The sequence below is a fragment of the Dinoponera quadriceps genome, unplaced genomic scaffold (genome assembly GCF_001313825.1).
Source record: "Dinoponera quadriceps isolate SergipeBrazil2010 unplaced genomic scaffold, ASM131382v1 scaffold37, whole genome shotgun sequence".
NCBI classification, from domain to species: domain Eukaryota; kingdom Metazoa; phylum Arthropoda; class Insecta; order Hymenoptera; family Formicidae; genus Dinoponera; species Dinoponera quadriceps.
Window position 1 is genome coordinate 1,761,911 of NW_014554446.1, and position 15,324 is coordinate 1,777,234.

The 15,324-nt window shown below is 46.9% G+C and overlaps 1 protein-coding gene across 2 annotated transcripts in view; it reads left to right on the forward strand.

Annotated features, from left to right (window-relative positions):
* The window catches only part of LOC106749721 (neurotactin), a 30,937-nt gene extending 15,613 nt beyond the window's left edge, over positions 1-15,324 (forward strand). For both annotated transcript variants that reach the window (XM_014629438.1, XM_014629448.1), the window contains exons 3-7: positions 9,770-9,970; positions 12,110-12,323; positions 12,843-13,335; positions 13,744-14,412; positions 14,518-15,324. In XM_014629438.1, coding sequence (XP_014484924.1) covers positions 9,770-9,970; positions 12,110-12,323; positions 12,843-13,335; positions 13,744-14,412; positions 14,518-14,908 — 1,968 coding nt within the window. In that variant the 3' untranslated portion in view covers positions 14,909-15,324. The remainder of the gene's footprint in view (positions 1-9,769; positions 9,971-12,109; positions 12,324-12,842; positions 13,336-13,743; positions 14,413-14,517) is intronic.

Genomic DNA, 15,324 nt, shown 5'->3' on the forward strand with positions numbered 1-15,324 from the left:
ATTTCGCACGCTCTTGTTCGACAGCTTGCGCTTCCGCTGGGACAGGCATTGCGCTCGTGTAATTTGTACAGAGTCCCGCTCGTATGCAGGCGAGTTCATATATTCTGCGTACTAATCCCCGAATGGTCGAAACGGACATATGCGACAGCGGGGGATGAAGGACACTGTGGGATAATATGAAACCTAGTTTCACCGGTGTCGCATTATGAATAACAGGCGAAAGATACGCCTGGTACGGATTAATGGATATTTGTATTGTGGCTTCGCGGATTCGTCTCTATGAGGGGGGCCCGGATCGAAGCGGCATTAATGAATGCGTATGACGAGTCGGGGAAAACCGCGCTGGCCGCATCGCCGCTGCTGACGAAACAGAAGGGACGAAATAAATTCAAGCAAAACACGGCGACAGACGGTTATTAGTGTGTATGCAAACACGAGCGAACCCCGCAACTTGAATTTACCGTTGAAGCGAAGTTCGCCGAGAATTATGGGCACGTCGACGATTACGACGAATTGAATTTAACGTTATGCACGCGCGGCGGCGTCTCTACTGTCCCCGCGTGAGATTTATTCTCCTCGTATTCGCGATGACGAAGCTTGACACAACGATAGTATTGCATTTATTTTTGCATTTGATGTTATTTATTTTTAACGCGTTTTTCTTGTGTGTGTGGGTGTGGAGGGGTATATGTTACGAGTGTACGGTCCAGATCAATAAAGGTCACATTTTGTCACTGCCCTTCGAAGCTGTCGAACTGGTCGAAAGCTTTTGTTCGTCGGTATTAAAAGCGAACGATTTATTATAAAATATATGTTTCGCATCGTAATTTATATATTTTTTTATCGCTCGCGCACGAAAAATGACATGCATTAACTGCATGAACGACGAAATAGTTTTAATACGCAATGCAACTAGACGTTTAGAATATTCTAACTGTACATATTATTGATTTGTTACAGAAAATAACATTCCTTGTAACTCTGTTTATTGTCACACGATATTTTCTTTCGATAACGACGTGATAACAGTTTCTTTTTTTTTTTTTGGTATTTTTTTTAACGGTAACGCAATTATATTTCCTGAGTAAATAAATATTATTATTTCCTAAAACGATCTTTTTGTGGAAAATTCAAATCAATTTTAAATGGAGGCCACTCGTTATACGAGCGACCACGTCTGTTACATTGAAACACCTCAGAAGGTTACAGTTACATGTAACCACCTCAGAATTAAAGAAGCACAGGACCACTATGTGTACTCAATAATCCGTCACTGTGTGACGGCTATTCCGTCGATTAACGTACGCCGAAACCATATTTCCGCATCAGCCGCATCCCGTGCCGTTCGCCACTCAAATCGATTATTCGATCCGAGCGAGGGGCGACGGTTCAAATATAGCCACGGTAGTTCGCAGAATCTCTCTTACCCCCAGTGCGAGTGTACATAGCACAGAACGTTTCCTGGCATTCCCTCCCGAGGAAGACGAAGAGCGGCTATGATGTATCTGCGACGCGCGTTCCCTCGCCGACTGCCTCGCCGAGATACGAGAAATCCGCGAACGTTGCGCATCGCGCGCTCCACATGCCGGTGCAGCCACCACAATGGAAAAGCCCGGGGCGCTATTAGATGCATCAATGCATAGTGCTGCGCCGCCGAATCGAGGCCTTACGGTCACGCAGTTGTGTCCCGGCATCTGCCATCACCTCCAGCCGGCTAAGTCACATAAGTCACCGCATGTACCTTCGTCCGACGTCTCTAGACGTACATAATGTACCTTGTAGAGATGCTAGCGTGAGCGGTGAAGTGCATGAAGAAAAGTACGTGGATGTGGCGGGGGGATCAAGAAACTGAAGGGAAGAGAGAAAGAGAGGTTCTCGTCGAGAGGATGACTGCATAGTATCGAAGAGAGGACAATGAGCCTCTCGAGAGGCTGCGACGTAGCGAAAACTCGCGGATGGGAAATCAGGCGCATTGTTCGGAAACACGGCTCCTCGTTGTCTCTTCAGAATCACGTGCTGTCATTTAATTTAACTGGCGCTGCTCATTTTTGCCCGAAATTCTCTCATGCTGTTGTCTAATGATAGTTCTTCTCTCTCTCTCTCTCTCTCTCTCTCTCTCCCCCCCTCCCTCTCCTACTCTTCTTTTCACCTATCTCTCTTTTTTTCTGAGGTTCCGCTGAGATTGTCGCCTGTTGCCGTACACGAATGTCGCATAACGAATGTCCGACGTGAACTCTCTTATTTATATTTATTATGATATATTTCGTATCTATTTTATATTCATTATAATACATAAAATTATTTATTAACCGCAGTATATTTATATAACTACAAAAATATCGTTTCTTAAATTATGAAAAAGGATCCGACGAAACAACAACTCCAGTTCTCGAACTCAATCTTAGAGTTGTGCATGACGAACCGTCTGAACTTCTTCAGCAACAATTTCAGCGTTCTGTACGGCGGTCGTGCGGATGGCAGGTGTCGTTTATGCGCGATAAAATGCATTTTCCGAAAGATACCAACAAGCATACGCGTCTTGCGTCTCCGTGTATTTCTCAATTAGAGACTGCTCCATTCGTTTTAAATAAGATCCTTTATGATTATTATTTCCATACAAATAAATATATACTTTTTAAGTGATTTTTTTCATATTAAAAATGTTAATTTAAAATGGAGGACATTGGTCATCCGCGCGACCACTCGTGTTGCATTTAGGTACGCAACCACTCCAGGGTTAATCTCTTGTCTGCGCGAAGCAAGCTCCAAATTTAATTCAGCTAAATTGGCCGTGCTTATCGTTCGTTTTACTGAAACACCGCCGTTTTTCTACCTTCCAGCAGAGATAAAATTATCCGTACAACACGGTAATTTATTTCAAGCTTTCAAGTGGTTAAAAAAGAGCATCCATATCATACGTACGACTGTGTTTCAATTTTATCAATTGCTAACCGTTGGCCAAATTTCGTAGTTCAATTTTCTGACGTCTGATCGTTCATCCGGTTTTTATGCAATTTAACTCGATTGTAGTTTGCGCAAGGAACTTTGCGTAAGTCTGAGGCTTGGTTCTCCTTACTCTTCACGATCCTTTTGCAACTGGCGGCATATGAATTATTCGAACGATTAATGACCACGGTGCTTCACGGTGCTTTCTCGTTTGTATCCTCAAAAAGTTCGACGGACAGTGACCGCACATGAAGCATGCAGACGTGATAAAAATAGTCCTTTATCACGTATGTTATGATGAACGCGGGTGCTTTATAAGCCAACGCGGATATAGAGATAAAATTAGAAATAATATAACAACCGGATGCGATAGCCGGCCGGTTAGTGGAACGCCTCCACGTTGCGGCAAGATTACATACGACGGTCGGGAGAAACCGCACGATAACGACGTCTCGCATCGGGGATCTCCCGCGAGGTGTGAAATGGTAAATGCGGGGTTAACGATTAGCCGTTTCGCGATGCGAGCTCGACGAGAGAGCCTGGTACACGGTCACTCTTGCGAAGAAATCGGTCAGTTATCTCACGGCTCGTCCGTTTTACATCACGCTGCTGAGATTTGCATCTCACGTACACACTATAAACAGTATAAAAGAAGATCGCAACTCGAGTGGAAACTACTTAACTAAATGTAATGGTAATTGTCACCGAATCTTTTTCGAAAGGTGATAGCAAATCAAAATATCCGCTTGAAAGAGCGATGGTGTACCTTCACAATAAAAGAGAAATCAAGAACTGTCAGAGACGTCGACTCTCAGACTTTGTACTTAAGAAAGTCGGACATTTCATACTCAATAACCTAATATATAGCAGTTACAAATATCAAATATTGTTCTATCAGTGCAGTTTGCACAAAGAAAAATTTGCCCATCCCTGCGAAATTATATTACTTACTCCTTGCTTTTCCAATATGCTCGACGCTATGCTACGTTGTAACAGAACGTCGTAATGACCGTATTAAATCGGTCGAGTCTACGCTGATGCACGAGGTCGCTCTGAAGCCGCCAAGAAATCCGGCGAGCATCCGGCGAAGTCTGTGCAGATGGCGACTTGTGTTCTCTTGTACGAGTGCTTTACTCGCTTACCGCATAGTATATTTCGGAATCCCGTTATCGGTTCGTAAGTCGACCTCGCGGCCTCATTTGTGAATCGTACGTGAATTCGACAGACCGGAAAATTGGGCTTTTCCTCCGTGGCCACCCTCGTTTCCGGCATACCACCTGTGACATACAAAAAAAAGGAGAAAAGAGTCATTGCCGGGATAAAGAAGGAAAAAAAATGACGGAACGCTGACGGCGCGTTTTTTCCCGCTGGGCGCACTCGGAAGCGTTCGATTACCCCCTGGAGCTCGCGGCCGCTAATTAGAGCCGTTAACTGCAGCAGCCGTTAAAACGCGACCGATGGATCTGAATTTTTCTATTTATCCGACAGTCGCGATAACGTAATGCGATTTTACAAAAATAGCTGCGTATTCGGCGCTGCTAATCAATTTCATTACGCTTAACGACTCAAATCAGTCCGACGAACGTTGACTTGAGCCTCGAAGTATGTTTAGTCGCGTCGAACGCGTCTCTGCTGTACAACAAAGTTACTTCCCGTCCATTATTCTTTCGACTAGCGACTCGAATGAATATATATATATATATATTTCCTTTTTATTTATCGTCAGAGACGCGAATGGGGCTCTCATGGCGACCGCAGAAGAAGAAGGAGGGAGGATAGCGTGTGCGAGACGATGCGTCCGCTCGTGTAGAAATAATTTATATCGACTGGTTGTTTCGAGCAAATGCAATTTCCGAGAACTCGCGGCGAATTATTCTTCCTTCGCGCAGACCTGAGGTCTGTACAGGTGGACGGTCTTCGTGCGGCGCCACAATGGGGCGACTATCCGTTATGTGCGCGGCGGTGGTGGTGAAGGCTACATTCGCGGGCGCGACAGTCTATCGAAGAACCTTGGTAATGACGCGTGTATAGTCCACACTATTGAAAGCTGTAAGTAATAATTATTCCTTTGTCGTTGCGAGACTGGCAGGATTCGCTCCGGGATTCCAAACCGATCCAGAACATTCTTTGAACTATCGAGTGCGAACCGTTGGAGTGCGGAGACTCGCGGCGACGGCACGCATTCCGCACGCCTAACGAGATTGTTGCAACACAGCGAAGCTGCAAAACTTCAAGATGAAGCGATTAAGCCGGCGAAGTGGAATCTCAAACGGAACCCCCGTCTCTCTCTCTCTCTCTCTCTTTCTGCATACCAGCTAGTATTCTCGAAATAGTTTCTGTATCGCGTAAATAAATATCGTGAGTGTGTTTGTTTCAGTCAAGGAGGTCTACTGATGCATTGACCGCATGCTTCGGACAACGTGCCTCATTTGCCAGAAATAAGTTTTGTATTCTTGAAACACTCGTGTGCACTGCTACTCTCCACTCCATCACGAAAGCTACTTCTTGCGCCGATGTTATTTGCTACCCGCCCTGCACGCTCGAGTGGGACTCAAATCGCTGGATTTAAATCACTCGATCGATTTTGCCTTTTCGAAGGATCGCGATTTATCGTATCTCAGAGCCCCACTTGTCGTGCGACTTTCTTCTCGCTTCTTCGTGCCTCGAATTTCAGCGTTGATTTGTTTTCTACGATTCCGATATGTAACAACTACAATGCGCAAGTTATTCAGTGGCATCTGGCAGAAGAGGGGTGGTAATAGATATTAATATATAAAATAATTCTTGACTCGACAGGATAACGCGCACTCGGCTGCAACGGCCGCTTGTTAAACGCATCCTGCGATCTGGAGATACGGGGGGCTACCACGCGCGATACCCGTTGCGTGAAATTTATTTATAGAAATTTGGGTGCGGAACTAACCCCACCCCAGATGACAATCGGGGGAAACACGCGTACTTGAATCTGGAAGCGATCGAGCGTTGCCGAACATCCTCCCATAAAAGGGGGAAACGCCAGTTCCGTCTTCGACCTAATCTTCAATTACCTAACAGCGTTTCTGCGCGATATCACCTCTCCGGAATAAAATTCTTTAAGGAATACTTCACAAGCTCGTTTATCCCCATCCCTTTAACCTTCGGTAACGACCGTTATCGTAAATAATTAATATAAATTGTCTGTAAATTTTAACATACAAAATATGCCATGAATAATATTCAGTAAAGTTAACATCCATAATATGTTAATTGACGCTGAAATATAAGATATGTTATTTTACACACGATAATTGATTCAACACAAAATATTGAAATATTATTAATACAATATATTAAATTAACACACGGTTGTATTAAAAATTTAACGGGAAGATTTTAAGACAAGTAGAATATTCAATAAATTGTGAAGATATCAGACACGTGACAGAGATTAGAAATTAGAAATGCGATAGATAAATCGTTTGCAGCCTGCCTAACGGTCACTAATGGGATTATCACGGCAGATATAACGTTTATTAATAACACTGTGTTTGGAGCGACAGCTCGAAGGGCCACCGGCGTCGTACGCATACTCGTATCACACGTGCGTGCGTGCGTACGTGCATGCGTGCTTGCGTACTCGAGTGCTTGAATACTCGTGCAGCAACGAACGGCCGCGCCACGCGACTCCACTTGAGAGAGAGAGAGAGTATTCGAGTTCCAAATATAGCAACGTACGTATACACGCATACATTCAACATACGCACACGCATGAAACGCACCACATGCACATCACGACAAGCCTGTACAACGAGAGCGCGAGATTGATGCCTCGGATAATCGGCAGAATTAGGGGATCAGGAAGAGAGGCAGGAGCGAAGATGCAAGTCCATTTCGCTTAATTGCCTGTAAAATCATGCGTATCAATATCGCGAGGCGTCAGGAATTATTACGGGAGAATTCTTCAAGAGTTGTCCCGTAGTTGTTTCCAGAGCGTGTCAAATGATTTGGAATAATCGCAAAATATGGTAGACGAGTATTCTCGAACTGCAAAAATTACGTATAATATATATATTAAAAATTGGTAAAAGTATTATTTTATTTAAGAAGCTAAAAACAGATAATTTCGTTTACTTCATCCTAGTTCTAATAAACGAGATCATTTCTTCCATGTTACACAGATTTAAAAATTTATAAACATTACTTGACATCGCGGGATTCTTTCAAAATAAATCGACGCAATATTAATCAAGCTAACAGAACTGCCGATCGGTCGGCTGTAACGGTACGAAGTTGATTAATTGAGCAATGAGGTACGGAGGGTTGCGGAGTGTTGAAATTAATCGCCGCTGGTTATACGCCTCGCGTCAATTGCTGCTATAAGATAAGACTATACAAGAGCAACGTCTGGCTTGTACCAGCCGGTACAAGAGCTTAGGTACTAATGGTACTGGCAATCACAAAGCTATTAACTTGTATCTCCGATATTCGTGGAACCCGTCGAAATTAATAGGAGAGTACACTTTCGAGTATCTCCAAACCGCCCCGAGTGAGATCCACGCACGCGATGCTCCGTTTTCAAACTCGTGTATGCCTCTGCTGCAAAATTACGAACTATGTAATTCGCGTCTTCCCCTTGTGTTGCGTATTGTCCCTCCGACTTGGCGACTGCGACTTTAACCATCAATTACGCAAACTATGTAAAGGAGGACGTAGAGATGTTTCTCTTTTCGATGCCGTCTACCGACATGTATTACCCTCTCATGAGTAATTCATGGAAAAGAGGGAAATATGCGATATCGGTAACGGGAAATTGCCCCGGCGAAGGAAATATCGCGAAAAAAAGTACACGAAATAATTGTGATGTGGTTTTATTTTTCTCGTGGATCTCAACATCTACCCTCGGAAGTGGCAGACAACAACAAATTGTTCTTTCCTCGAGAACGATCTTTCGCAGGACCACGGATTTCCCAGCTGATTCTCACGCTTGTTCATCTCTCGGAGTAAAACCGCCTTTTCTCACATCGTGAAACAAATCTGATAAAAAGAGCCGAGGGTCTCAGAGTTACGCAAATTTCGTTGCGCAAACTACGAGTCAGGTTGTTGTAGAAATCGACAATTTCATGTGGAAACTTGAATTGGCAAATTTGGTCGACAATAAGAAAAGTTATTAAAACTGAAACGTAGTTGTATGTACAATACAGATGTTCTCTCAATTAACAAAAGGTTGAACTAATTATGCGAGTAATTCTACACTTCGGGAGCTTACGTAAAATCGGACGATACATACGTCTAATAATGCTACTCGGATCAGCGTTATGATTGTCCCATTGAACTCAATTTTGAACATCATTAAACGTCAAGTTACGTCGAAAGAAAGAGTGCCATATATGCAGGGAATTGTTCTCGAAGATCCCTCACTGGGTTCGTATACTATCCAGTTAAAAAAGATATCTGATCAAACTGTTCGTTTACCGCTGCCATTTATAAATATCGGCTTCGGTAATATATCCGCACGACACGAGTCTAGAAATTACACCATTGACATATTGTTCAACAAAAATGTCCCGCCTATACATTCAACTCTGAAAGCTGAGCTTCAGCTCGAGTTGTCTCGAAGTTGTTCTCTTTTCATAAAGCGGAGCGCATCTTATCCACACATGGTGCTGCAGGCTACCCTCGCGGACATGTGGACGTAGTTTCTCATCCGCGTGGTCTCCACGACGGTGGATTCCGGGCGACGACGACGGCGCGATGACTTTCCCGAGCACAGCTGGCGGGGCCGAAGAGCCCAACGGCGCGAGTGATCGCCCTCGAGTCGCGTTCAAGTCCAAGGTTTCGAGACGCGCAGGAGTGGCGCTACTCTAAAAATAATAATCTGTCGTCTGAGAGAGAAAGTCCGGGCTGCAGCGAGCGAGAAGAGGTCTGGAGGCGAACTTACGTACAGACATACGGGCGCACGTCTGGCAACGACGACACGCGTCGTCATCCGGTCCCTGTCGTCTCTTTGTCCCGAGCTCGACCTTGATTTCACCGTGTGCGCTCCTCGTCGTCGCGCACCTTGACTCGCGCGCGCAGAAACCCTGACTTTGAAGCTCTCCCGCGCGAGGTGAACGCGCGCTTCTCCGAGTTGAAAATCCCCGTGCTTGTTTGAGGATTCAGCTTGTTACGCTTGTTTCACTCCAAGTGCAGGACGTGTACAAAGAGCGTGTTGGTGAGAGGAGCGACGCAATTGTCGTCGGAACGATCGGTCCAATCCTCTCAGCTTTCTACATCGATTTCCTCCCCCCTTCTGACTTTGGTCTTGGGCGGAAAGCGTCGTAAAATCAGGCGCTGATTGGGGAAAGGATCTTCAACTTGATAATAATAATATCGGCGTGTCGAAGCCCGAAATAGGCGCGCATCCAGACTGTATCCAGCGCTACTCCAGTTATCTACTTTATGGTTCTACGTCACTTTGTAACTGATGGATATGTTATATATTATACTATATATATGACGTAATCATTGTGCCGAGTCGAATGCTCGAGATTCGTGCGCGTAAGATATATCCCGGAACGGCTGTCATTTTCTTAATCCATTCTTTACTATTAATGTCTGTTAATAAAGTCGCGTCCCATAATATATCCGACATTGGGATTTTATCGCTGCACACGCGGTAATAAAATTCTGACTGGTATTACGCATAAATGTTCCGGTTGCGTACCAGAATATTTGATTGTAATAACCGGAGAAATTCTGTTTTGTTTCGCGAAAACAGTATTTAATTGAGCATGTCTCATTAATTCAAGCGTGCTTGTTTTCCCTCGTACGGCAGCGTGTAGCGTTAATTTGATCGTTTTTCCAGGACGACGAGACGAAGCCGACGGAGGCCACCGACGCGGAATCAGCTCCGGTGGTGACGAAGGAGAAGGAGCAGGATAACGCTCCGTCCGCGGAGAAGCTCACCACACCCGCGAAGGAATCTAAAGAGAAGGAGGGGCGAAAGGGCATCTTCAACGCTATACGTATACCCTTGGTGTCGTCCGTGTTCTCTAAGAAGAGGAAGGTAACTGTCGGAAACGTTCCCGTCGGACCCGAGTGGAAATTTTGATGCCGCTCGGATGTTTTTAAAGATAGTTTGCGCTTATTTGGACAGCTTGCGCACAGAAAAAAGTATCATTTTTTTCCAATTAATCAGCTTACTGCTCTTCTTAGAGAAGAACTTAGACTCGTGGAAAGTATCATGCCACAAGCGTTTCTCGCTTCACACGCAAAATGACATTAGAAATCTTCCGGGAGCAATGATAATTCGTTCTTATCGAAACGTTCGAAAGCGTCGGGCGAACTCTCCTTAATGATATTCGGAATCGAGCCGCGGCGAGCCGAGCGTTTTAGTTGCGGTTTAAAAAACGGTAAAATTGCGCCGAGTAAAAATGATCGACCGTAGTCCCCCATTCCGGGAGAAATTCACTCTCGCACTTGGCTTTAATTTATCTAAACTGCGAGGATATAAGCCGTCTCGGCGATTTCACCGTTTTTGCGGTGCCTCGAGCGGCCGGAATAACGACGACGTGAAGGAAGACGTATATATTTTTAGATCGTCCGCGACACGCGACAGAAGATCTCTCTCTCTCTCTCTCTCTCTCTCAGAATCGAATATTGAGGATACATCTGCGATACGTGAAGTGATTCGTGTTGAATCGTCTCGCGTTCGAGACGGAAGTCGGCGTAATTCTCTTCAAATTTCGAGCCATCGGGAGCTTGCTCCGTCCGCAGTCCGTCGTCATCACATGTATCGTCCTCTTCTTCCTTCCCTTTTTTTTTATCTCTTCATATCTTCCCTTCTGTTCCAGTCCTGTTGTGAGATATTACACGTTCGCCCAGGCCTGTGTGTTCTCCTCTGTGCGTTACGGAACGCACACGAGGCTCTCGTCGAGATAGCGCGGGGCCAAGCTATAAAAAGCGAAAGAGGAGCCGTGACTTTTTTTATAAAGGAACCTCCGTTCTATCGTTTCCTATGAATCGGTCCATTATCGCGCCGAACGTCTCGCCGGTAAAGCTTCTTTTCGCGGGATGTCGCGCGGCGATGAGAGAGTAACAAATTAAATCGTTATTCTCACTACAAGTTATAGCCATGTGTAACGCCGACTGTATTTTTCTTGTCATTCTAACAATAAAGTAATAATAGCAATATGCGTGTAAAGTTGTTATCGATAACGCTACGGCACTTACTACGGGAGAGAAAGAAGGGTAGGGGGGGGNNNNGGGGGGGGGGGGGGGGGGGGTAGGTTTCCTGACTACAATTATTTCGCTGTGCAATTATAATCTAACGAACACTTTTTCCTCGTGGTAGGAGAAAACGCGACGAAAAAGCTGGAATGAAGTATTTCCACGAGATCTCGTCTCTTGATTGCGACGTAGAAGAGATAATCCGTAATACTCGCAATTGCGCGATTATCGGAGGCCTGATCGTAGATGAAATCTCGCGGAATGATCGCATTCCGTCGAAGGGCACGTAGTACGATATCCACGTGCAGAACGCAGCCGATGGCATGCTTACTCCGTACGGTACCTCTCACATCCACTATCCGGATGTAAATTATACCTGTGCGAGCTTGCTCGTTTTTCCCCGGCTTCTCGTTCCGCGCCCATCGTCTCTTCTACGCGTATATATATATATATATATATATATTTATATATACCGGCTTTAATTTTAATTGCTCCTTAATCTCTCACGGAATATATCGTTACACCGACCGTTCTTTCCGATACATGCAGAAGATTTTTCTCGAAGATCTAAATGTTCCTTAACCGTAAAATTACCGCAGTAATCTTGCCCGGCTAGGATATGCTTATCGCATAACGTTGAAACAATTTCAAGACGATATGGAGAATCTCGGAGAGCAACGCGAAAATCAATCTATTTTCGATACCTTTACAACAAGAATATTTGTTCGCATAAAAACACCTATTTTCGACACTTCAAAGTATCCCCCTTTTAGTGGTGATTCGCCTTGCGTTATTCGACAAAAATTTTCCGCGTAAATACAAATCACTTCTCGCTGCAGCGATCCCTTAATCTAGAGATTACACTTATGTGAAATAAACGAGAACGGTTTCACGATGGAGTCGTGATTGAACCGAGATTAATAATCGGCCCCGGTTCCTTTAATCCGTGCCGTTATAACTGACTCTCCTCTTTCAGGAAGCCGATTCCGAGTTGGGGCAGACCGGCGCCGCTGGATTAGCGAGTGTCGAGACGCTCGACGATGCCGCCAATGAGAGAAATCCCATAGCCTGCGACGACGGCATGGAAACGGTGCGACTCGACATAGAAGGTGCCGATGGCGCCGAACCTCCCCCCCAGCATCCTTTGGTTGCCTTCGTGTCCGCGGTCAAGCGAAACCGACCTTACTTAGGTACGAGCGTGCAGGCATGATCGTGATATTCAATGTATATATACGTTTATTCCCTCATGGCGTTTATTCGGTACGCGGAGAACTCTGTCCCAACTGGAACGCGTGAGCGCCGCTCGTTGCGGTTCTCCAGTTACGAATTCGGACCCGAGAGAGAAAGCCACTCGCGATATCTCAGTCTCTTTTCCAAATATTGCGACCCGATTTTTCTGCAGACTTGTTATCGGCTATTGGAGACCGGACGACGCGTTATGAGAAAAGATCGCTGGGAATAAATCGAGTTTTATTCAACACGACTCGATCGCAGTTTGCGCAGCAAAATTTACGCCGAGACTCGATTAGTTTCGTCTGGTATTTTCTTCCGGCGCCGTCCATCGCGATTTTTCTTCCACCGGCGGCCTCGGCTCGCCATTGTCCGGCGCGTTTCGGTGTTAGAACAGAGTTTATCTGGCAATTTAAACTCACGCGATACGAGGCACGATCTGCCACGTGTTAACGCGACGACGTTTGCTTTGGCCAAAGTTGCGGGGATCATAATCCTGCTCATCGTCATCACCTGCATCGTCTGCGTCCTGCCGAAGGAGGCTCGTCCTCAGCAACCGCTGACGAACGGCAAGTACATCGACGCGGTGACGTGGTGCGGACCGGTGCAGGGTGTCCTGGAGGACGGTGGCTTCGCGTTCCGCGGGATCCCGTACGCGTTGCCGCCGATCAACAACCGCCGGTGGCAGCTGGCCGAGCCGGTGCGCCGGCTCGAGCACTGCTGGAACGGCACTCGCTTGGCACACGAGCCCTCCGAGGTGTGTTGGCAACGCCAGTCCTCCGGCCTGGTAACCGGCACCGAGGACTGTCTCTACCTCGACGTGTACACACCGGCGGTCCGTTACGACTCCCCGTTGCCTGTGGTGGTCATGATCGGTGCGGAGACCCTGAGCGGCGGCTCGCCCGGAATAATGCAGCCCTCGGCGAAGCTGTCGCGCGTGCGTGACATCGTGTTCGTGCGGCCGAACTTCCGGTACGTTCGCTCTCTTGCCTTTCACACGCTTTGATCTGTCCCGTTCGGATCTCTTTTTGAACGAGACGCGCGCAGTGGACGCGGATTCATACAGGATTTGCCCTGGAGAATCGCCGGAGGGCACCACCCCGGGAGAGACTCTGCCAGCATCGGACGGGGCAATTTTTATCTGCGATTTTAACTTTATACTCTTTTCATGCTGTGTCAACTGCAAGAATAGTGACAGCAATATGTACGTAAGGTTTCTCACTGACAGTATAATAGCATTTGTTAAAAAAACAAAATGCTTCTCCTGATTGTAATAATTCTTTCACTGCGGTTTATAATTAAGCGGCATTACAGTTGCAAGAATATTTGTCTCTCAACGGAGGAGGAGATTCACCGAAACTTGTGTTGTGTCTTCGTTAGGATGGGAATCTTCGGATTTTTGGCGGCCGGGCCTCTCTCCAGAGCGTCTTACCCGCCGACCTCGGGTAACTACGGACTGTCGGACATCATAGCGGCCCTTCAGTGGGTGCAGTTGAACATCGAGAACTTCGGCGGCAACAAGTCGGCGGTGACGCTGTGGGGCCACAGAGCGGGCGGCACCCTCGTGACGACGCTGGTCGGCGCTCGTCGCTCCAAGGGTCTCTTCTCGAGGGCGTGGATCTCCAGCGGCAGCGCGATCTTCCCGGGCAAGGAGCTGGAGAGGTCCGAGAACATCACTAAACCGTTCCTGAGCGCGCTCCGATGCGCAGACGCCACTTGCATGAGAAGCAAGACGGCCGAGGAGGTGATGGACGCCGTGCCGGAGACGTGGTACACGAATACCGTCGGTCTGCCGGGCACGAAGGAGGTCAGCGAGAGAGTAAACCGTCACGAATGGCTCATCCTGGACGGCATAATTCTCCAGGAACACGTCGGCCAGATCTGGGCGAGGGAAAACAATCTGGTAAAGATGGTGATAGGGACCACCGCGCACGCGGGCGCGCCCCAGCAATACATGCAGCCCAACGTTACTCTCGGCGCGTCGCAGGTCGAGAAAATCATACGGGAATCCCTGCTCGGCACCAGCGGCGTGGCCGCCGAAGCCCTCAAGTGAGTGAGATGATATTTGTTAAGTTTTTCATAAGCAATTTTTGGCGAATGTTATACTCCACGCGAGACAACGAACATCGGCCTCACAGTGCCGTTATTTTTCAGACTTTACGACACCACGCTGAAGGGACTGGTCACTATGATCTCGGACATCCGCGTGGTGTGCCCGCTGTTCACCATCGCCAGGATGAAGACCAACATACCGTTTTACGTGGCCACTCAGCCGCGCAACAGACACCTGGCCGACGCCGATAGCGACGCCGCTGCCATTTTGGGCACTTACGCAGCCATTACGCCCGAGGAGAAGAGACACGTGTCGGCTATGCAACAATTGTTTAATTATTACGTATGGCATAACGAAGTGCCGCAGGCCGATCGGTCGGGCGCGAATCGAGTCCTGGTGGTCGGCCAGGACACTCTGCCGGCGAGCAATTATTCACACTGCGACTTCTGGATAAAGTCGGACATCGTACCTATGTATGGTCGGGTCGACTAAGAGCGACCCCACGTCTCGTTGCTGTGCTCTCGTTGCTGGTAGGATTCCGCGTTCAGGCTCGATCCGAGACACAATCCCGGAGAAGACACCACGCTCCGGGCTGTAACGCGGTCCGTTGCCCGTTTGAATCTCCGTGGTACGGGAATTTCCACGGCACAGGTATGTACTTCGACTACTTAAGTAGAATCGATAATCGACGAGTGTTCTCTACGAGATATACACCCTGTTGAGAAAAGGGCAGGTGGGAATCCATGTAAAAAATCCATATGTGGAAGGAATCCTGTGAATTCCTACACTGAGAAGCTCATTCGGTTGACTTAAACTAAATTCTCGTTTGGATATGGTTTCAAATAAATATTTTGTAGCCCTCTCCAAAATTCTCAATATTTTTTTTTAATTAGCTAATGAGCGAGAGA